The 24,587-nt window shown below is 37.5% G+C and overlaps 1 protein-coding gene across 2 annotated transcripts in view; it reads right to left on the reverse strand.

The window, feature by feature from the left end:
* myo1d (myosin 1D) overlaps positions 1-24,587 on the reverse strand; it is a 76,879-nt gene that overhangs the window by 27,320 nt on the left and 24,972 nt on the right. For both annotated transcript variants that reach the window (XM_051914238.1, XM_051914239.1), the window contains 7 exons: positions 24,399-24,513; positions 24,087-24,257; positions 13,203-13,273; positions 12,161-12,235; positions 11,929-12,061; positions 10,608-10,774; positions 8,420-8,627 (listed from right to left, as the gene is read on the reverse strand). In XM_051914238.1, coding sequence (XP_051770198.1) covers positions 8,420-8,627; positions 10,608-10,774; positions 11,929-12,061; positions 12,161-12,235; positions 13,203-13,273; positions 24,087-24,257; positions 24,399-24,513 — 940 coding nt within the window. The remainder of the gene's footprint in view (positions 1-8,419; positions 8,628-10,607; positions 10,775-11,928; positions 12,062-12,160; positions 12,236-13,202; positions 13,274-24,086; positions 24,258-24,398; positions 24,514-24,587) is intronic.

Genomic DNA, 24,587 nt, shown 5'->3' on the forward strand with positions numbered 1-24,587 from the left:
TTGGAACGACATGAGGTCAATATTTTCATTTTTAGGTGAACTATCCCTTTAAGTAAAGATTGTCTGTAGTTAATATTGCTTTATTTTCATTCGCCTTGAAACAGGATGAGATAATTTCATTCCCAGTATTTCCGTTACTCTGTCTAAATATAGGAATTTTTATCTTGTTTATTTGTGTATGAGAGTACCCCTGGTGAGATACAGTATACCATTGTGCCATATATAACACATCTGCTCCTGTGAGGGATATAGCTGGACTCTCTAATGATATATATAATCTGATCTGTGGCACCCAAAGTGCATTTCTGAGAGTGTAAGGCCTGTCTTAGACATGAATAATAGATGATAATGGACCTCTGGGGAGCTGTTTGAGTGGCTCAGTACTCAGTAAAAACCCCCACCATATGTTGTATCCACTTTACGTTGACTTAGGTGGGAAGAAGTGAAAGGAACCTTATGTCTGGCAAATATGACATCATAAACATGTGGTTAAACTTAATGTGTTGTCCAAAGATATCAATTTCAATGTCCTTTTCTAAAATACTGTCTTAAAAATTGAGGGTGCCACTTTTTGGTGACCTGGACTGTCACCAGATGCCTCAAGCATGCATTATACTGTATTCAGTGTAAAATAAAATAAAAATTAGCGCCGTAGTGTGGGCGAGTGCCCCTACATGGTCTCTAGTCTCTGCCTGTGTGCTAGCACTGACCTCAGGGAAGAACTTGCTTTGAGATTCTGTGCCACCGTGACTGAACCCATTACGTAACTTAACCATATGACTAATGCAGAGGAGTGAAAGAACAGCAAGACTCCACATTCATACTCAGCAAATCTGCTACCCTAGGTCCTGCATCACCAAATTGATGTGATGGACATGATGTACACTAGTCTCATTTCTAAAACACATACCAATCAATCAGTCCGAAAGAAATACAGTGCAATTCAGAAAATAACTTATTGATATTACTGATTAGGCATTAATTATGATGTATTATAGAGTACATATTACATAAAGGTATTTAGCTTTGCTAATTAGAGGTTGAAGGGTCAATTTCAAATCTTATTCAATTCTGTATGTTGCCCAGATTTGGATTATAAGTTTATTACCTTTTTTTTTAAACACTTTGAAATTTGCTTTAACTATTGTACATTTTTTTTCTTCTTAACTGGATGGAAATGAAGCTAAGGATGATTTTGTCAAACGGTATTTACATATTACATAAGGGAATTACTTATTGCATAACCAATTGTTTTTGTCAGACTAAAAGTCTGAATAGCTGTATTTAGGCTGTTTCTGTTCAAAGGGGTAAAAATGATTCTGAAATAACAAGGCATCAACAGTAAATGCATGTAGGCTAAATTTAAATTGAGCCACACATACATTTAAAGAGTTAGTTCACCCCCCAAAACAATTCTGTCATTAATTACTCACCCTCGTGTCGTTCCAAATCCGTAAGACCTTTGTTCACCTTCAGAGCATAAATTAATTTCTTTTTGATGAAGTCTGAGAGGTTTCTGTCCCTCAATAGAGATCCAACGCAACTACCACTTTCAAGGTCCAGAAAGGTAGGAAAAACATCATTAAAGTACTCAATGTGACTCCAGCGGTTTAACCTCAATTTTATGAAGTGACGCGAGTGCTTCAAAAAACAAAAAAACAAAACAAAAAAAATATATAACTTACCACTTACAAAAATATTGATCTGCAACATGTGTTCACAAGAGCATCACGAGTTGTGTTCAGACTCGCGCGTCAACAATACGCACATGCATGAGTGTTGAGAGCTGACATTGTTGTGTGAACACGCTTTGGATAATATTATTTTGTGAATAATGTGGTAAATTATGTTTTTTGCGCAAACAAAACACTCACGTCGCTTAATAAAATTGAAAGTTTTAGCCAATGGAGTCACATGGAGTACCTTAATGATGTCTTTCCTACCTTTCTGGATCTTGAAATTGGTAGTTGTGTTGGATCTCTATGGAGGGACAGAAACCTCTCAGACTTCATCAAAAAGATCTTAATTTGTGTTCTAAGATGAACAAAGGTCTTACGGATGTGGAACGACACAAGGGTGAGTAATTAATGACAGAATTTCCATTTTTGGGTGAACTAACCCTTTAATATAAATTAAAATCGTATAATGCACACCTAGCCATAGATTGGTGACCTGGACTGTCACCACGGATGCCTCAAGCATGCATTATACTGTATTCAGTGCAAAATAAAATAAAAATCAAGGCATGAACAGTAAATGCATGTAAATTTAAATCAAGCCTTTACACATACTGTACAGTACCACGCACATACAAACAGCAGGGGTGCCCAATCCTGTTCCTGAAGATCTATCCTGCAAAGTTGAGTTTATCCCTGATTCGCAAAGACCCGCCTCCTTTAGTTACTGTTCCTATGTCCGACAAGCCATGCCACTCTCACGCCACACATCATGTTCTCACGCAGTGAAAAATACAGCGATACAGCCAATAACAAATCTCAAATTTAAACAAATAAATTTAAACAATAAATACCGTTTTGTGGCTCTTTAATGTGTCATGACAGATTGCTGTAGCGCCTCAGATCAAGCAGCTCATGAACCGATCATCTCTTCTTATTAGTTAATTTATATCATCAAATAAACATGAATGAAGCACATTTCAACCACAGAAAGACGTCAGTGCACATCATTTTTCAAGTTTAAGTCCACCAACATTAATACTAACTCCCCTGACCAGGGTTGCCAGGTTTTCACAACAAAACCCACCCAATTGCTCCTCAAAACTTGCCCAATCGCATTTTAGGGGGGTCCCACGGTAAAAATTGCATTTCAGGGGCTAAATATCACGTTATTTTGGTCGATTCAACCCGCGGACATGAAAAAGTAGCCCAATTTTGCGGGAAAACCGCAGACTTGGCAACACTGCCACTGACTGCTTTGTCGGACAAAATAGCGGATTCGGCGTTATGATTGGTTAGATCACCTGTCAATAAAACTGGGTCAACTGAACCAGCTAATTGAGATCTTCAGGAATACTTGATAACTACAGATAAGTGTGCTGGATCAGGGTTGGATCGGAGCTCTGCAGGTAGGTAGATCTCCAGGAACAGGATTTGGCACCCCTGATATACAGTGTATATATTGCATATATCAAATTAGCAAATAAATGTTTATGCTATACGATAAAACAATTGACATATATGCAAATATCTAATTTTACAAATGTTACTAACATAAATTCTACATAATTTCAATCATAACCAATAGCAGAATGTCTGAGTGAAAATCAGCCAGAGCTGTTCAAATTGTGTTTATGGTCATTAAGGGAGTTTAGGCCAACTGCACATTCACACTGGCCATGCTGATGACATTGGAAATGCTTAAACAGTGGGGCGGACAGACGGTCTGTGTTTTTTTTTTTTTTTTTTTCCAGAGAGAATGGTGGTAGTAGACGACACCCAGGGGAATGTGGATAAATCAGGCCAATAACAGGACCTCAACTCACCCCGCCCCCTCCAGTCAGTTTGTCTGATCAGCGCTTAACAAACCCAGCACAATACCGCCTCTACGCAGCAGATTTACACTCATCAAAGCCAAACTGGAAAAAGCTAAGACAAAGAAATCTCATGTATAAATAATTAATGTATAAATCTTTCAATCACACCCTTTTTCTTTTTAACTTTCTTTTCAGGGCTGCCGAAAAATTTTGATTAAAAAGAAAGAGTGTGACAGGATAAGATCTATGTATTTTAATGGCTGCAACTGCTGTGCAAACATCTTCTTTACTGAGGTGAAATAAAAATGCATAAATAAAAATCTGTTGAATCTCTCATCCGGCAGAAAACAGGACAAAGAAATTCTAGCAGAATCTATTCAGATGTGCCATCAGGTGTCAAAAGGCAATTACAGATGGCTGACAGAATGTGAGGTGACTTATCATTAATCAGAGAGGCAGGCAGGCAAATCCCACAATCCCTCAACACACACAATTTCACACACTGGCAGGACAGAATCACGGTCAGGGTATGTGACAGAGTTAAACGCATACACAAAAGATCCTAACCACAGACAACCCCACGAGACGGTGGGGGAGGAAGACACGAAGGAGCCATTTTAATAAATCAATAACATGTGCTTGGCAAACCATTGACTTTGTGATAGAAGCCTCCATCTTCCCTGTGTCCTCTGGCAGATTGTTGGACTAGTGTGTGTGTGTGTGCGTCTGGTGTAGATGTTGGGGTGCTGCCACTTTCTTAGCCAAATAACAGCAAGGCTCCTTTTGCAGCTGTCACTGCCTTCACATTCGACTGCTGTAATATTTATCTAAATTTTAATATTTTCTGAATAAAACGTGAGTGGTGCAAAGGATACTGACATACATTTGTTAAATTGTTCTTAGTGTTTTCAGCATGTTACTATGTGGTTGCTAGTGTGTTTTGAGTGGTTGCTACAGTAGGTGACTAATTACTGTATGAAGTCAATACTTAATTTCAGTTATACTTAGTTAAGCTGTTCATGTCCTAAGTATGAAAAATTGCAGTGGTATCTGTACTATATCTGTATTTTTATTCTTAGAAAGTAATTTTTCTCCACTACATTTCATAAAAATATATTGTTCCTCAAAATTTCAAAATTAATAAATTGATACTCAAATTTGTAAAAGAGCTGATTCTTTTCAATTAATTGGCTTGCAAATCACACTGAATGATTTATTCGTGAACTGGACCATGAACTGATCCAGTTTCAGCTGTTCTCAGGTCAACAACTTTGATTCAGTGATCTAGTCAGAGTGCATCTCCAGTTAACAACTCACTGAATTCTTTATGTCTGACATAAAATGCAAAAAATCAGTAATTCACAGCTTGAGTGTGCATGTGGCTGATGGCACAAAATATTAGTTACTAACTGAAAAATTGTTGCTTGCCTTAGACATGGTTTGTCTATTAAAATCACTGAACATTTCTCATCTTGTTTCATCTCTAGTCATTTTGTGTCCATACATTTCCTGAATATAAATATGTTCAATAAACAATAAGTTAATATTGAGTAACTACCATTTTAAACAAATTATTGCCGGTTACTTTGTCCAATTTTCTCCAAAAATATTTCCAAAGTAACAATAGAAATGTTCCGCTGCTAAATAAATCCTTTTTTTTTTTTTTTAAATGAATCAGTTGAATTATTCAATGACTCACTCATAAAGACAGTTGCTTTCTTCGTTTTCATAAATTTATTGCCATTTTCAGACAAATTGGTTAAATGAATGATTCAATGACTCACTCTTGCCACCTACTAGCGTAATGATGTAACCTGCATAAAGAGAGAAAAATCCCCACCAAATGTCAATAGATTCCTTGATAATGGAAACGGGTCGAGGAAACAGTAAAGATATTTTGATAGATGAAAGACCTTGAGCACATCTGAATTGGCTCTTTTCAAGGACAGAATGGTAAAGCACCTTCATTAGATGCAGTACATTTCCATTTCCCACTTTGCCAGTGATGGCGTGTCCCCATTAACTGTTGTCTCCTGAGCCATCAGGATGTGGATACTGCAATCGTACATCACAGAACCAGGCAAACATTTCACAAAAACCTACAGTTTGACATGACAAAATGGAACTAGAAGATGCCTCGTTTTCTTACAAAACAATCTACCACTGCAATCCGATGCAGCAAAAGGAAGAAGATGCAGTAGAAAAGATCTGAGCAAAAACAAACAATCCTAGAGGAGGCATAAGGGATTTATGGGGGGAAATATAGGAGATTTATACAGGGAGTCTGACATCTCTGTGCATTGAGTGTTTGTTTGACTCAGCATATGCAATAAAAATCCACATTGTACTTGGAAAGTCTTAAACCTGTTCTATCATTTCAGAAATTAGTGATAAGGGATTTAACTCAGTCCATAAAATAAACAGAGAGCTTCTCTCACAGCAGAAACCACAACTAACACGATGTGGATGCTGGGGCTTGAACGAATGAAATATTAATTAAAGGGAGGAAATTCATGAATAATGCAGCCACTCAATATTTGTGTTTTGTACAAGCTGATCCAATTTGCTTCAAATTGCCTCCATTCAAAGACACATCTTGTTGATGAACCGAAACAGAGGGTCGTACGGCTAGAGTCAGCCCAGCATCTTGCCTCTGCCCAAAGGAGCTCGCTGGCAGAGCAGAGGATCCTGGGTATATTTTCATCACCTACGGGAGAAGCACTAAAGTGTAACGGCTTAGAAATGGCAGTGGAATGAGGGGGCGGAGGAAGGCAATGGCACAGAAAAATGGCAGGAGATCTGTGAAGCAGTGGTGGGGTGAGACAGACAGGAAATCAGTGAGGAGAAAGTGGGAGGTGAGGAATAACTAAGCATTGATTGGGGGATTGGGGGGTTCTTTTGGTTTACATGCTTAAAAAAGATGAAAGATAAATGCATCCCCATGAGCTACGCACTGAGAAATGAGAGACAAAGAAGAGGAAGCAGAACTCAAAAACCTACAAATGAGGAGATTCATACAGATGAGCAGTAGCATTTTCAAATTGGGTTTATTTGGAGCCTTTGGCACAAATGTTAGAACCGCTGGCAAAACCGGCAGACTTGGCACAAGTCAATCCAATCTGCCATATGCTGATAAAGGGATTGTGTGTGAAAGAAAGATGATCCAAACCTAAAGACACACACGGTTTCAATGTTTAGGGCCGACCATGAGCTTTTTTTTTTTTTTTTTTTTTTTTTGGGTGCAAAAATAACACATTAGCGCCTGTCACTCACTGGAGATTGACACAGGTGATATCAGCTCTGCTGGGACGCTCAGTTATTGCCTGGAGGTATACAATGTGATTAATACAGAGACAACATTCCCCCAAATACTGTTTTTCCCCCTTAGGGAACTCAAGACGAACCTGTTTCAGGATGACACCTGCTCTAAATCCATACAAAAGATCAAACAATCAATTTCCAATCCAGGCAGAGCAAAGATTTAACACTTTGATATATGAATCTGCTCATGAATGTAGCAGTCTGGTGAGACTACAAGACAGAAATACTGAGCCTAGAACTGAGAGTTTGACACTGAATGTAGGCGTGGTGGAAAACCATGTCAGTTTGTGTTTAAAAGCATCTCGATAACGGGTATCCCCTGATAACATCTTTTGAAATAAGGAATAAGATCTTGCAACAGGGGGAGTGGTAAAAAAAAAAAAACCACTCAATGCACAGACAGAAGCTGACAGAACAGATGCTTTGATTTCTAATAACTGTCAGTCACTGAAGACAGTAAAGCGAGAGTGGGGAATATAAGGTAGCATGCTAGGACCCCAAAATCATTTTGTATGACAGTGAAATGACACTGGCAGTCAATAAATCTGCCATTCAAAATATTTTCATGCTCCCGAGGAAAAATAAAAGTAGAAACATCCCTTTAAAAATGCCACAAAGCGCTGTGAAAATGATACAAGAAAATGCTGTGAGTCAGAGGGATTTACGTGCCATATTGTTTTACTGTTGTCTTGTTGTTTTGTCTGCTGTGGTGTGAGGTCTGTTGTTGAAAAGTAATGGTGTCAATGAATCACAGGAACTTATGGTGCGGATATGGCACCTTGTTGTCTCTGGAGCTGATTAGTGTGTTCCATAATGGAGTTTCATGAAATTCCTGATCAGAATTCATTTTTGAAAACCAGCTGAATACCAAATGAAATATGATGAATGTCTTATGAAAAACTGGCACCAAATCAGCATATTAGAATAATGTCTTAAGGATTATGTAACACTAAAGACTGGAGTAATGGCTGCTGAAAATTCTGCTTTTCCATTACAGGTATAATAAAAACAGTAATAATATTTCAAAATATTACTGTTTTCATTAAAATCAATGCAGCCCTGATGAGCATAAGAGACTTCTTTCAAAAACATTAAAAAATTCTTCCCGAACCCAAGCTTTTGAACGGTAGTGTATAATGAGTTTAGATGAGGTTAGCCTTAAGGTCTAGGAATTTTAACATGACTCATAGGACCAAGCATGGATGAGTCTTGCACTTTGTGGGAGGACATCCGATTTTAAAAAGCATATCTATTTATACAGTTCCCCAAAATGTATATTTGGAGACTTTTGTACTGAGAAATCAGACCTGAAAATGTCTGAATGTCATTGAATTAGGTAGTAAAATATTAAACCAAGTAGCATCAGCCAAAAATTGATAGTAAAGCTTTTTTTCAGAACGAACTTCATTTTATCTTCAATTGAAGATATATAAAGTCCAAATACAAATGCCTTTGGTTTAATATTTTGTTATATCATACAAGGACATTCATACAACTTAAGTGTCCAAATACTTTTTGAAGCCACTGAATATATTTATATAACTACACAGCAGGCATTTAAAATAAATGGCATCAAGCCTAAGCTAAACATAATATGTCTCAAACCTTCTGCAGAAAGAGGACGATCCTCTTCACCATCTCTGCTCTCTGCTCCTCCAGACTGAAGATGGTTCGGGGAGTACGGATGAAAACTTTGGTCTTGCCGTAGGCCACATCGTGTTCAAACCCACAGCCCTGCAGTAGACGTTTCACCGCCTCCTTATCAGATGGCAGGTCATGATTGGGCCAGGTGAACTCTGAGATCATCTTATACCTAAAAAGTGAAAAAGAAAAGAGAATGGGTCAAGGATAGGGAGCAATGCCCTGACAGTCTCATACTGTTTATATTATTCTCAGTATTTTAAACTTTTTTTCAGCATTCTATGACAATGCAGTTAAAGGATTAGTTCACTTTCAAATGAAAATTAGCCCAAGCTTTACTCACCTTCAAGCCATCCTAGGTGTATATGACTCTCTTCTTTCTGATGAAAACAATCAGAGAAATATTAATAAATATCCTGACGCATTCGAGCTTTATAATGGCAGTGAACAGGGGTCACTAGTATGAGTTGAAGAAAGTGCTTCCATCTACATCCATCCATCATAAACGTGTACTCCACATGGATCTGGGGGGTTAATAAAAGCCTTCTGAAGCACTTTCTTCAGCTCATACTAGTGACCCCTGTTCACTACTATTATAAAGCTCAGATGCGTCAGGATATTTATTAAAATATCTTTGATTGTGTTAATCAGAAAGAAGAAAGTCATATACACCTAGGATGGCTTGAGGGTGAGTAAAGCTTGGGCTAATTTCATTTGAAAGTGAATTAATCCTTTAATAATAATAATAATAATAATAATAATAAAATGTTTAATAAATAAATCAATTTATTTACTAAATAGTTTTACATTTATTATTGTTATTATTATTATTATTATTATAACAACCTTTCTTTAGCAGGACAGAAATAGTTAAATATTGTATTACCAATAATCAATCTAAACAATTATTTTTTTCAATGTCTCTTTAAGACAAGTCATTTCACTCGGCAGCCATCTTTGAAACGCCTCTCGGGTAGCTATTTCAGTCATGCAAGCACAGCTCTTATTTCTTTGAATCAGAGGAAGTTAGCCTGAATTACATCTAATTACATCTAGTTCACCAAGCTTACGATTAAATTTCATATTTGAAATCACCAATGAAATCTGTCAACAACTTTTTTCTAAACACTCAAATCATGACCAAAAAAAAGTATTTTTTTACGCTGGACCAGCCAATGCGCATGTGCAGTCAAGTACGCGTCTCAGAACACTGGCTAAAGGCAGCTGCAGTGACACAACACCAATTGGGTCTTTTATTTAGAGGCTTTGTATAGGCTTTAAACACAGCTTGTCCAATCAGAATACAGAGTGTGAGCTGTCTATTTCATAACAAGCATTATATAACACACAGTGAGACTTTATTTAAGAGAGGTGTGAAGCCAGGCCCTTCAGATCAAATACTCATTCGTCCAGTCTCGCCTCTTAAGTAGTACATTATATTCCATGCACATCTGCAGGCTTGACAGAAACACAAATCACTCCTGTGAGTGTTGTTAACACTGCATTCTCAATTAGATGTAATTCAGTCAAACTTCCTCCTAGCGACAGACATTTTGTCAACTCAGGTGTTGAATCTCATCAACTCAGAGTTGTGGCAAGTGTGTTTCAGGGTGTTTTATGAGATTCTTTCCTTTGAGCAATATACAGAGCCCTCAGAAAGTATTTGGACACTACTGGGAATTCAGAGAATATTTTATGGGTTTTTTCTCAAGGATTATGGTATTAATATACATCAAGAATCATTGTATATTCAGTGACAGTACAATGTATGCTCTACTAACTCTCGAGGCTATTGAAAAAGACTTCAGAATGAACACTGACTGTACGTCATTGTTACATAAAACCCTTCAGCAATCATGACACTTGGAGAAGAGACTCCAGAGGATGACAGCTTTCACACCAACAGACGTTGCGTAAGATCTTCACAATCTGATTGATCAATCTGTAGTTTCAGATGTCAGTAGCAACCAAAGACGCAACAGTCACACACAAGCTGTCACAAGAGCATTGAGTTACAATTCATGAGCTGAGACCCTAAACTAATGTGACACTGTCAATTAAAAAGACTATTTAAACAGAAGATAGACATCTGATTATGTAATGCTTTGAAATGGACACGTGTTGGCCATGCAAATGGAAAAAATATAGTCACCTCTGAAGGAACCGTGGGTAGGTCTGTCGGTTAGCAAAACCAGCTCGTCGTACCCGGACATTCTCCAGGAGGCCCAGATACTCCACTTGATGCTTGCAGCGTTCATGCTCAAACAGCAGAGGTGACTTCACATCATTTGGCTTTATGCAACGCACATAGTAGGGCTCCTATATGAACCAAAAGAGGGCTATGGTGAGTAATTGTGAATCTATAGAGTGCAACACTTTTTCAGCAGCCTTGGTTATTAAAGTAATTTTTAAAAAAGTCTTTGTTAAAGAGTTATGATCCATGAACCAAACCAACCAGCTATGAGGTAAATCACAAAATTACTAACTTTAATTTGAAGCAAAAAAGTCAAAAGGCACAAGACTGTGTACTTAATGCTTCAATGAGGGAAAGAGCTACAATCCTATAAGGCATTGCAAATGATATAATCAAATTACGAATAATGGAGAAATATACAACTACTGATTTAAAGATATTGATTATATATATATATATATATATATATATATATATATATATATCATGGTAATGTAGATTCTAACTCATGAATCCCACTGTTAAACATGGTTATTTAAAAAATAAGTTGAATATATATATATATATAGCAACAATATATTTTACATTTATTGCAAAATATACATATATATGCAAATATTTAAGAATGCTTCAAGGGAATAAGCAGGTGCTAAATAGTTCTTTTTGTAACAATTGTGTGTTTGGTGGAGATTTTTCAGCAGAATCATTGGTAATGTAGATTCTAATCATGAATCCCACTGTTAAACATGGTTATTTTAAAAAATAAGTTGAAATAATGTGGGCTGATGGCTTCAACAGAAGCATTTACCATTGATCATCAACCCATGTAGCTCACAGTAGGTTTGTCTTTAAAGATTTATAAGTTGTCATTAAAAATCACTTCCCCTATGGAGAAAATTAATGTGATTTTACTTCCAGAAGCTGACTGTTGAAACCAGACTCTATTAAATAGGGTTCTGGACTACTTGACTCTGATTGATCATTCAGCTGTATGATAGACCATTTTTTCCTGATTTTCTTCATAGCTATGCTCACATTGTATGATCTGGTGTCTACTACTCACATTAAAAAAAATCAACTGAAATCGATATTTAATGTCCATGTATTCATTTATTTGGTAAGCTGTCATGTAATAAGCAGGATAATATACATTAGTCTGCCATTATCGCAAAACAAACTAATCTCATACATTATTTCACAATAATGACTGTCTGTATTATTACTCATATACTATATGCATTGGTCATGGTCTACACAAAACTGCTTCAAACACACTCACCTTGCTGGCCAGGTTCTCCACCAAAGAGATCATGGAGTTTTTAAAGAGTGTGGCAGCAGTCAGGGGTCGTTTGGTGACCTCTGTGATGCTCAGCTTGCCCTCTGGCCACATGGCCTTCAGCACGGGATTTGAGCTGTGAAACACAGAAGGAGAAGGACAGATATAAGTCACAGATGTCGTGTGACATCTGGCAGGTATGCAAATAAGAGACGTACTGTATGATAATACTGACCTGTTGTAAAGTAACCTCTTAAAGTCCTGAAACAAGGTGTCCTTGTTCTTGTCAATGAAGCCCACAACGGAGTAACTAAAAAAAAAAGTACACATTTTCTGCTTAGGGGAATTACTTTTTTAACGATAACTTATAAACATTTAGACAGACTTACTGCTACGAGGATATTAATCGATGGTATATCCTTTCGTTGATGACATTAGCCCTAATATTTTATTGTATTTTCTTAAAAAAAAAAAAAAAAAAAAAATGGTATCAAGGTCCCACCCACACTCCCGCTCCTGCAGACTCAATCGCAAACACAGCTGTTAATCATGACACCCCATTTTTATGGTATCAAATAACGATCTAAAACCAAACTTACTGAAAAAAAAAAAAAAAAAAAAAAAGAATGTCAACATGATACGTTGATACTAAAATGACAAAAATTAGTTTTTTTATTATTAGTTTGGCTCGTGTCCCATTCGATTACATGGAGAGGGAGGGGTTTATGACCTATACCGCAGCCAGCCACCAGGAGGCAATCAAAACATTTTGGCTTCACTTTTAAGGACATGTGCAGCACAATTGTCACTGACACAGAGAAGCTCCAGCTCCTTAATTAAGAATATATATAATTTTTGATTTCATTCCCCTACCCGTTTCTCTCTTTTTCACACAAACAAAGGAGCCTGAGCATCAACAAGACGTTTCAACATGGTGTCACATAACACCTACACCCACAGAAGTTTAGGAAATAACTGACAGCCTGCAATCTGGCAAACCACTTAAGTGAGAATATGAATCTGCATTCACATTTGGAATAAACTTGTTTTTGCAGCCGGTGTTTACATCATTCGGACTGACTAATATGTTTGCGTCACTCGAATGTTTATTTACCATACCTTTTCAAACCCAATTCATGCCCAAGGGAGGGACTAGATCTCTTTCCACTTAGTTAAGCCTTCGGTGGGTTACTAACAGTGATTGTTAATTACAGCATTTAGGGCTTATGGTCCCAAACAACAGAGAGTGCACTTACGCCTCCTCTAAATGTACTTACGCCACATCTCCAGCATAATGACGAATGCGGAAGTCTCGGTCAAACTCCAGGTTTTTGTCTGTGGGGGAAAGCTGTGGAGAGAGAGATTTGAGTAATTTAAGTATTTTTTTAAACATAAAAGTAGACTCACAAAACTCCTTATAATACTTGGAAAGCAACAGCTCTTTTTGCAATAAACAAGCCTGCAAAAAGTGCAGCAGTGTCAGAGAAAGAGCTAGGCAACTCAAAGCCTGGGAGGGGCATCTAAGTAAATCTGCACATATGAAAGATAGATGAGATCCGCTCTTCTATCCAGCATAAGACGGTGGAGCTGAAAAGCTGTGCTGAAAAGAGTTCAGTGAACGACTGTGAAAGAGATGGTGCCTACTTAAATTATAGGGGTGTAACGATACCCTCATGTCTCGATTCGATACATATCACGATACTGAGCTCATGATACGGTATTATTGTGATACTCCAAAACATATGGTAAAAGGATAACAAAATTTATTGCTGATTAAAATGCTAAATTTGGTATTACATTGGGGATGGAAATGAATAAGCTTGGACTGGTAACCCAATGCACAGGACAATGGAGACACCAGAATAAAAATATTCATGATTCTGAAGCTGAAAATACAGAATTATTTTAGATGAATATGCTTGCACTCTGTCACTGACAGAGTAGATATATTTAAAATAGATATATTTAATAGATATATTTAAAATAATGTAGGCCACTTTTTACTGGTAACATAAAACATTCGCCATTATCAGGACCACAAATATTCCCCCACTGCATTATTATACATTATATTCAGCATTAAATATAGTAGTTTAATGTATTACTGACACTAAAACAATGTAAACTTGATTTTTTTCCCCCCTCACACAGTAATTTTCATTTTGGGTGAACTATACACAATACAGATATCCACGATACATATCGTTGCATTTTTTTATTGCGATATATTGTGACACAATATATTGTTACATCCCTATTAAATTACAGTTATAAAACTGAAAGTACGGACTCTAAATTTTGATTTCATAAGCTGCATTCAAAGCTGTAAAATGCAAACCTGTGTCAACATGCTTTATATCAATGTATCAAGTTGCTACACAACAATAATCAGCCTATCTTTTATTACTATTTTACCTGCCAGGAGAATTGTTAATTCCAAATAATTTTATAAATAAAAGCAACTATTTAAACTTTTGATAAAAATTGATAAACTTTTATTATCAATTTTTATTTTTTTAAATAAATGTTTAAATACATTTTTAAATTAATACAATTTAAATAAACATTTTTTTTAAAAAAAATCTCTAAAAAGTAAATAAAATAAAATAAAATAAAATAAAATAAAATATATAGTCATTATCATCACACACACACACAATATAAAATCCCCACCACCACACACTTGAAGGTTGATCAAGGCCATGATCAGATTTTTTAATTCTATGAAATACAATAAATGTTTTAATATAAATAAAGTGTGTTAAATGTGTTAAATTTTGCAATGCTACAACAAACTCAAGGCTCTAAGACCCTGTTATCAGTGCCAGATCACTGTCCTCCTTAAGGAGACTCTGTATGCTGGGCAGCTAGTGCAGTTATATAAGACTCACTGTCATTCATAAAATACAGCAGTGACATCAAAGGCAAGCAGCCTCAGCTCTCATTAAGATACAGAATGCTGCTGATTCACTGTGTGAACAGGGACGCCCATTTCTGCGGATTAAAGCAGAACGGAACAATGGAACCCCGAATCCCTCTAGCCATAAGCCATCACATGCCCACACACCGGATTAATTAAAGGATTGACTATCAGTAACTTTTAGTGAGCTTTTGTGTCACAGTCCCCATTGTGGTAGATGCCAGCATCTCTATTCTGTGTCGGGTGCCACTTTATGGGTCTCTGTTTGGTTTGTGTATGTGGTGACTCACTCGGCTCATTTCAACTGCAATACAGATAAAATGGCCCTCTAAGGAAATGGATGAGAAGCCACTATCTCTACTAGAGAGGACAAACCTAAACACTTCAGCCAAAGTGGAAGAGCAATCAGAATAGATGGCTGGAACTGTGTTGAAAAAAAACTAATTTAGTCATTTGAAATTGCAAAAGAGATTCACATTTGATGTGGGATATCTGAAGACTGCATTTCGGAAGAGTTTAAAGTTCCTTAGGGTTAGTACCCAGACCAGGCTCCAAACACATTCACTGGGTCTCTTAAAAACGTGATATATCTCAATTAGTCATGTCCGAAAACATGCATGCACATACAACAACACAATTTGTGAATAAATTAGGTCTATCAGTGTAATCACTGAATATATGGAGCCAGGCTGCATATTCCATTGTACAAAGTAGAGCACAGATGACAAAAAGTCAAAATAGAGTCACAGCAAGAATTGAAAAGCAACTAAACAAAGAACGATGTTCAGAAAGACAAAGTTCACAATCATACCTTTAAACCTAAAGCATCCTTTTGAGAGAGAAACAGACATTTTTAGCAGTGTTTCACAACCTTATTTTGTCGTGTGTTCACCAAACCATAAAGGCGCTCTTTTTACTCATATTATACTTTATCATTTAACATTATCATTAATATTGTAAAAATGGCAATAAGGGTATTTACTTAGTTATCAGCATATTATTGCCTATCAAAATTGGTTACACTTTATTTTAAGGTGTCCTTGTTATTGTGTAATTATACATTTAAGTACTGAGTAATATTAATTAACAACATGTACTCACTCTAGGGTTAGGTTTGTTTTGGTTTAGTTGCATGATGTCATTATGTATAATTTATAGTTATTGCTATAGTAATTACATGTAATGTGTAACAAGGCAATAAAAATAAAATAAAGTATTACCCAAAAATATGCTTATTCTAAAAACCTGACAACGCAAGAAAACAGTTGCATAATCGGTTGTGACTGTACTGTGACTGTAAAACGCCAGAAAAAGATGTTTGTAATTTTAAACATTACTGTTTCATTAATGCAGATTTGCGCTTGCATTTCCTATTTATCATGTTATTCTTGTATAATCTATTATATTCTTGTATAATACATAATGGCAGGGTAATATGATATAAATAAATGATTTTTTTTTGTTATACTTTCTTCATCAAAGAATCCTGAAAAAAAAAAAGTATCATGATTTCCACAAAAAAATATATTAAGCAGAACAACTTTTTTTTTCAACATTGATATTAATAAGAAATGTTTCTTGAGCACCAAATCATTGATCAAGGATCATGTGACACTGAAAACTGGAGTAATGATGCTGAAAATTCAGCTTTTTTATCTTTAAATATAAAAAAATATTTTAAAATCTAATAATATTTCACAATATTACAGTTTTATCTGCCATCATAGGTGGATTTGACTTTCTTCTTTCAGACGAATAAAATTATATTTTATATTAAAGAACATTGTATTAAAAAAATATCCTGGCTCTTCGCAGCTATGTAATGCGGTTAAATGGGGCCCAAGTTTTTTAAGTTCCAAAAGGCACATCTATCCATAATAAATGTAATCCATATGACTCCGGGGGGTTAATAAATGGCTTCTAAAGAAAAGCGATGGGTTTTTGTAAGAAAAATATCCATATTTAAAATTTTATAAACCATAATCACTGGCTTCCAGTAATGGCCGTATGCAAATCGAGTTCAGGCGGAAGAGTGACCTCTGACCCAGCGTATGATGTAGGATGTAGGAGTATCATAAGCTTAGATGCCTCTCGCAGTTCAAACAAATAGGGCTGTGCAACAAACTCAAGCTCCTCTTCTCTTATAACGGAATCCTCAGACATTTCTCTTTAAAATTTTTAAACTTCTAATTTGTGACAGGGGTTTTGTTTTGCTCTATCCTCTGCGCTTCCTCATTCGTCAAGACGTCATGCGTGGTGATAGCTCATGACTCCTTAGGTATTGACTCAAACTCATATCATCAAGATAAGAACCACAGTTTGGGTCCACCTGCACTAACCTTTAGGCCACAGCTTCAAACATGCACTCCAATTCTACCCAGTCCAAATTTACAGGGTTTAAAAAAAAAAAAAAAAAGTGTTTGATTGTACAGACACGTTTAATCCTGGATCCTGCTGGTCGCACAGATGCCTCCCCGCCCTCCTACCCCAAGCTCTATTCACACCCCCTAGGAACACACCATCCTGTCTAACACCTGTGCTTCTCAATACAGAGTGCTGGTTAAGCCAACCATACGAACAGCAATGGCAATGGCACCTGCCAGTAAAGCCCAAAATCTGCCATTCATACATCGACACAGCCAACAGCAGCCAGGTTTCCAAATCACAGTGGACTCTAGACGTCTAGATCAAACAGTAAACCGTAAAAACATTTATTTGAGTTTAAAACAAAAAAAAAAATCCTAGCGACTGATTAAATACAAGAAGGAACAACAGGACTCAAATGTGGTCTCAGGATGTTCTTGGTGAATTTAAAGGGTTAGTTCACCCAAAAATGAAACTTCTGTCATTAATTACTCATCCTCATGTCGCTCCACACATGTTGAACCTTCATTCTTCTTCGGAACACAAATTAAGATATTTTTGATGAAATCCGAGAGCTGTCTGACTCCTCCAGAGACAGCGATTTAATGACCACTTTCAAGGCCCAGAAAGGTACTAAAGACATCGTTAAAATAGTCCACGTGACGGTTCAACCTTAATTTTATGAAGCAACAAGAATACTTTTTGTGTGCAAAAACGAAACAAAAATAACGACTTTATTCAACAATATCTTCTCTTCTGTGTCATTCTCCTATGCTGTTTACATTCAGCGCTTCCAGGTTCTATGTCAGAACGGCGACTCATTATTGACCGACGCTGTTCATGTGAGCAACACGACGCATGCGTGTGATGCTGACGCAGGAGCCGGCCAATAATGAGTCGGCTGTTGCTTTCCGCCTACCTTTCTAGACCTTGAAAAATGGTCGTTAAATTGCTGTCTATACCTCTCGGTCAGATACCTCTCGGATTTCATCAAAAATACCTTACTTTGTGTTCCGAAGATGAACAAAGGTCTTTGGAACAACATGAGGGTGAGTAATTAATGACAGAATTTTCATTTTTGGATGACCCAACCCTTTAAATCAGTTCAAGAACTGAGGAACTATAACTGAAAAGAACAAAAAAGAAATTGAGGAATTCAATATCTCGGTAACACTTTACAATACGGTCCCATTAGTAAATGTCAGTTAATAGATTAACTAACAATAAGCAATACATTTGTTACAGTATTTGTTTGTTAACGTTAGTTAATAAAACTTTTTGTAAACATTAGTTAATAAAAATACAACTGTTCACTGTTTTTCAATGCTAGCTCAGGTCTATTAAATGATATTAACAGATACAACTTTGATTTTTATAATGTGTTAAAATTAAAATTAAGATAAATAAATGCTTTATAAGTATTTGTCATTGTTAGTTCAGGTTAACTAATGTTAACAAATAGAATCCCAAGATCTCTTCATAAAGTTTGAAAGTTTTTAAACTTTTCTTGTTGCTTTATACTCCAAAAGGCATAAATCATGGGCATGTTTTTGGACAGACAGATTTCATACAAATTGGCTGCACTTCGAAAGCTCAGTAGCAAGTAAGGTCAAAGTTGAAATCGCTTGACCAGCGCTGTGGGGTAAACCTGAAGCAGAGTTCATTGCACTGGGCAACGCTAATGTGAGCCATGTGAAAAGAACCTTAAGAAAAACTACCCATCTAATGCTAATCCTGCAAAGCAGTGACCAAAAATTAGGTACAATGACGTGTCAACCCATGTCGCACTGGGATTTCATACACCAATTACCCAGTAACTTAAGTGTTAAACGTGTGTCAGTGCTTCACAAGTCACTACGAAAACAACGCAATTACTTCCACTAAGAAGAAAACAAGTCATGATCTCTTCCTAATGAACAGTTCTGCAGAAGAGTGGGCCACAGAGGCCAGCGGAGCTCTTCTCTTGGAACAGAAACCGACGGCTAATTGGCTGGTTGCTGCGGCCTACACAAGCCTGATCGGGTAATGAGCCTGCCCTTGCCTTCACACAACCAGGCATCTATGTGCTACCATAGCAGCATCCGCTCACATGGCCACACCTGCAATCGGCACGTGATGAAGAGAGGGAAAACAAGGGGTGAGGGGAGGGCGAAACTGGGATCAAAGAAAAGAACAGGAAAGAAGAACGAAGCCCCCAACACATACCGTCAGGCAGCCGCTTGTGTCAGCAAATAACAGTAATTAAAAGCTGATGGGAAAAGAGGCATTTTTATAGCAAACACCTGGAAGGATCAAAGCCATTTTAAGGGTGTGATGAGAATGTGGGAAGCACAGTGAACATCGAGAGCCTGTGAAGCACATGAAGAGAGACGTAAACAAGTTGATAAAGCACAATGAGAAGGTGAAAGTGGCGTTAAATGAAGCACCTTATTGAAATGAATATGTCAGCTCAAGGCTAGATCTGCCATTACATCTGATGTTTTCATCTTAGATAAAGCGTAGAGCATACAGGCTGAGGCAAACTCTTTTTTTCAAGCAGTTAGTTATGAAAGTACACTTTTACCACTAACAATTTTGTCTTTTGACATCTAAAGAGGGCAAATTATTCTCAGAGAGTACTGAATCACCATCTCCCGTATGAGCACCAAAACTCAACATCTCACCACTAGACCATGACTCCAGTAACATTTGGCCTTTATATGGCATACAAAGGGCAGAGATATTTGGAATGCTCAATAAATACAATAATGGTAATACCTTAATGCACAAAGCATGCACATTGAAGCCTCGGAAAGTTATCAGTAATGAATAACCAGTAATAAATAATGTTTTTTTTTTGTTTTGTTTTGTTTTTTTAAATAAAGATTAGATAAAGTTCTCTCTTTCATATGAAAATTTTTGTGTTGTTTTGGGCTGATTTACTATTAGTATTACAAAAAAAAATAAAAAAATCCTCATTGTTCCTGTCTGCATCAAAATAACATCTCTTGGCCAATGGAAAAGGGCCCAACACATGCAGAATTTGCAGAAGGCAGCCCAGCATCCATTTGCAACAACTATTAATATTAAAATGTGGACATATATATACTGTATACATGATCAGGCATAACATTATGACCACTGACAGGTGAAGTGAATAACACTGATTATAAATTGGGCACCAAGTGAACATTTTGTCCTCAAAGTTGATGTGTTAGAAGCAGGAAAAATGGGCAAGTGTAAGGATTTGAGCAAGTTTGACAAGGGCCAAATTGTTATGGCTAGACAACTAGGTCGGAGCATCTCCAAAACTGCAGCTCTTGTGGGGTGTTCCCGGTCTGCAGTGGTCAGTATCTATCAAAAGTGGTCCAAGTAAGTGGAGAACCGGCGACAGGGTCATGGGTGGCCAAAGCTCATTGATGCACGTGGGGAGCAAAGGCTGGCCAGTGTGGTCCGATTAACAGATGAGCTACTGTAGCTCAAATTGCTCAAGAAGTTAATGCTGGTTCTGATAGAAAGGTGTCAGAATACACAGTGCATTGCGTATGGGGCTGCATAGCCGCAGACCAGTCAGGGTGCCCATGCTGACCCGTCCACCACCGAAAGTGCCAACAGTGGGCACGTGAGCATCAAAACTGGACCACGGAGCAATGGAAGAAGGTGGCCTGGTCTGATGAATCTTTTTTTTTTTTTTTTTTTTACATCACATGGATGGCCATGCGTCACCAAGCTGGGGAAGACATGGCACCAGGTTGTACTATGGGAAGAAGGCAAGCCGGCGGAGGCAGTATGATGCTTTGGGCAATGTTCTGCTGAGAAACCTTGGGTCCTGCCATCCATGTGGATGTTACTTTGACACGTACCACCTACCTTAGCATTGTTGCAGACCATGCACACCCTTTCATGGAAATGGTATTCCCTGGTGGCTGTGGCCTCTTTCAGCAGGATAATGCACCCTGCCACAAAGCAAAAATGGTTCAGCAATGGTCTGAGGAGCACAACAACGAGTTTGAGGTGTTGACTTGGCCTCTAAATTCCCCAAATCTCAATCCAATCGAGCATCTGTGGGATGTGCTGAACAAACAAGTCTGATCCATGGATGCCCCACCTCACAACTTACAAGACTTAAAGGATCTGCTGCTAACATCTTGGTGTCAGATACCACAGCACACCTTCAGGGGTCTAGTGGAGTCCATGCCTCGATGGCTCAGGGCTGTTTTGGCAGCAAAAGGGGGATCAACACAATATTAGGAAGGCGGTCATAATGTTATGCCTGATCGGTGCATATGTGTGTGTGCGCGCGCGTTACAATTATCGTTGTTCTCCCCTACTCAAAAATCTATGCCAAAGATAACATGATGTTGCTAGAAATTTGCCATGATTTTAATGAATAGTCATTCACAAATTATACAAAACATCTTAATTTAAGGGTGTGTTCACACTTGCAGTTCAGTTCTCTTGGTTCTTTTGGTCAGGAACAAAAAAGAAAATGATACATTTAGTCCTGGTTCGCTTAGAGTTCACACTGTAATTTTTAACACCAACCCTAAAAATACACACACACACAAAAAAAGGCTTTTATGATGTATATTTTGCGACGGAACTTGTTGAACATCCAAAACAATGTGTGCTGGGCTAAATGCGCTCACTGTATGTGCATACATATGATGGTATATGAGCTGAAAGCTCATGAAGAGCTTATAAAATGTATAAAGGAGTTAAAACAGCGTCAGGAATCCCTCTGTCACACGCACAAACGAAGATCTGCTGTGAGGAGACGTGGTTCTGATGCCTGTACCGAACTGTGATGGGCAACATAGCGATCCTTTTTAGGGTCGAATCGTCTGACATCATGTCCTGTTTTTGGTTCTCTTACATGTGTTTGGACCGTGTTGCATACATACTGTATTTCAGTCGAACTGAACCAGAGTTTATTTGAAAGTGGACAGAGACCCATCTTTTCAGGGGTCTCGCTCCACTTGTTTAGTGCGCACCAGTAATTGGATGGCAGTGTTCAAGCTTATTCAAATGAACCGGAGTTTGTTTTAATTTAACAAAACCTGCCAAATGTAAACACGCCATAAAAAGTCCAAAAAGAGCAACTTTATGAAATAATGAACTATTTATCTCTTCCTCACTGCTGCAATCTGCTATGCTCTACGGCCAGTGCAGCTTATGGCAGAGCAAGTTCTATGTTTCCTGTCAGGCCCAAGTTAAGAGAAAAGAACTACAGAGAAAGAACTCCAGTCCACAGAGCATACTTTTCATACTTGAAATCAACCAAGAGTGAAACTTCCCCTCTTAAACCGAGACTGCAGAGGAAAAAAGCAAAGCAAAGAAGGTAAAAATCCTCAGTGAAGAAATCGCAAGAGACTCAGCCACAGATTTTTAACAAGCAACCATTAATTATGCTGTTAAAGTGGCCTGCACATTCTACGTTCTCCCACAAACAAGCCTGGAAACATCCCAGAGGTGTCTGTGAAAGATGAAAGTATCACATTCAGTATTTAATTTGTGAGATAAACACACCTGAACACATAAGAGAGCTTTCCTTTTCCATTTTCACCTACTGATCCATCTGTTTCTCTTTCATATGCTCATATACCATGTCGAATTTGGTGAGAGTGGTGTTTACATATCTAAAGCATATACTTTGAAATGGATACACTCATGCAGATGTTTTGCTCACACGCAGCAGGAGAAAGACACATCATCTATCTAGCTAACAGGCCTGAGATTCCTCCACAGTGAGGAGTAACCCTCTGCATTACAAATGAGCTCTGAAGGACACTTATTATTCCTGCATCCAGGGAGACTTCTGATTATTCACACAGCCTGACACAGGGAATTATCTAGGGGCAGACGATGCCTGCTCGCTTTAGCTTCCTCCCTTTGGTGTGAATGCAGCATGTGTGAGCTGAGGGCAGATTCTGAGCACAGTTTGATAAAGTAGTACCTGAACTGACCCTCATCTGGGTCTGTGCCCACTGCACTGCGTGACCAGCCAATCAGTGTCCAGAGATTCTGTCTGTCTAGGTATGTTTACATTTTGTTTTGTTTACTGCCTTTTTCTATCTTTATCTCAGTCCGTCTCTATCCATAACTCTCCTACTCCCTCTTGCTTTCTGACACTTTGCCAAGGCTGAGACATCAGTCTCACTAGCTTCCATTGGTTGCCAGTGACATCACCGAAGTCTCAGTAGTGAGAAATACTGGAGGACATTTTTTTCACTGACTATTATTGCCTCCTTGTGTTGACTCAGGGTAATGCATAAAATTCAATTAAGACTACAGTATGTTCAGAATAGAATACTATCTAATACTACTATTTCTAATTCTACAGTATGTAAATGGTCCACAACCTGCATTTTCTCTAATAACGGGATGACCTACTAGATTTGCCTAAATGTGCAATTTGGTGTCAGTAAGATTTTTTTTTTTTTGAAAGAAATATTTAGTTTTATATAGCAAGTATGCATTAAAGTGATCAAAAATGACCGCAAAGACATAATGTTACAAAAGATTTCAATTAAAAACTGTACTTTCTATTCATAAAGATTCCTGAAAAAACATACTTAATGGTTTCCACAAAAATATTAAGCTGCACAAAACTGATAATAAATAGAAATGTTTCTAGTGCAGCAAATCAGCATATTAGAATGATTTCTGAAGTATCATGTGACACTGAAGACTTGAGTTATGGCTGATGAAAATTCAGCTTTGTCATCACAGGAATAAATAACAATTTAAAACATATTATAATTGAAAGCAGTTAATTTAAATTGTAATTATATTTCACAATATTGCTGTTTTTACTTTTTGATCAAATAAATGCATCCTTAGCAAGCATAAGAGGCTTCTTTCAAAAACTTTACCCAGTTATAGTTATTTTCAATACCTTGCGGCTGGTGTAGTGGGCATGTTTCGCCAGTTTTCCATTGAGAGCCTGCAGGAACATCTCATCCGTCACCTTCCCCACATTCATGCACGCCTCATCCAGGACCGCAAAAATGCCTTTATGCTGCTGCTCCACCAAATCCACGATGATCTGATTGTTAAAGTAGTCAATCTGTTCCCATGAACACACAAATCACAGCAAAATTTATTTAGTTGCAGTAATGCTAGATCAATACAAAATGAGTTTCTTTTTGTATAATATAAATAGTGAAGATGTGAAAAGTTCATGGAGAAACCATCAAATAAAACCCACATGTTTCCAGGGGATGCCCTCTCGCTGATACTCTTCCTGCTCTTGTTTCAACACCAGTTGAATGAAGAGTTGCTGTAGTTTTTCATTACAGTAGTTTATACAGAACTGCTCGAAGCTGGATAAAACAAGTAAGATATTCAGGAGAGACACTCTAATTATAGTAAACAGAGCAGAATAACACAGCCAAGA

The sequence above is a fragment of the Ctenopharyngodon idella genome, chromosome 12 (genome assembly GCF_019924925.1).
Source record: "Ctenopharyngodon idella isolate HZGC_01 chromosome 12, HZGC01, whole genome shotgun sequence".
Classification (NCBI taxonomy): Eukaryota; Metazoa; Chordata; class Actinopteri; order Cypriniformes; family Xenocyprididae; genus Ctenopharyngodon; species Ctenopharyngodon idella.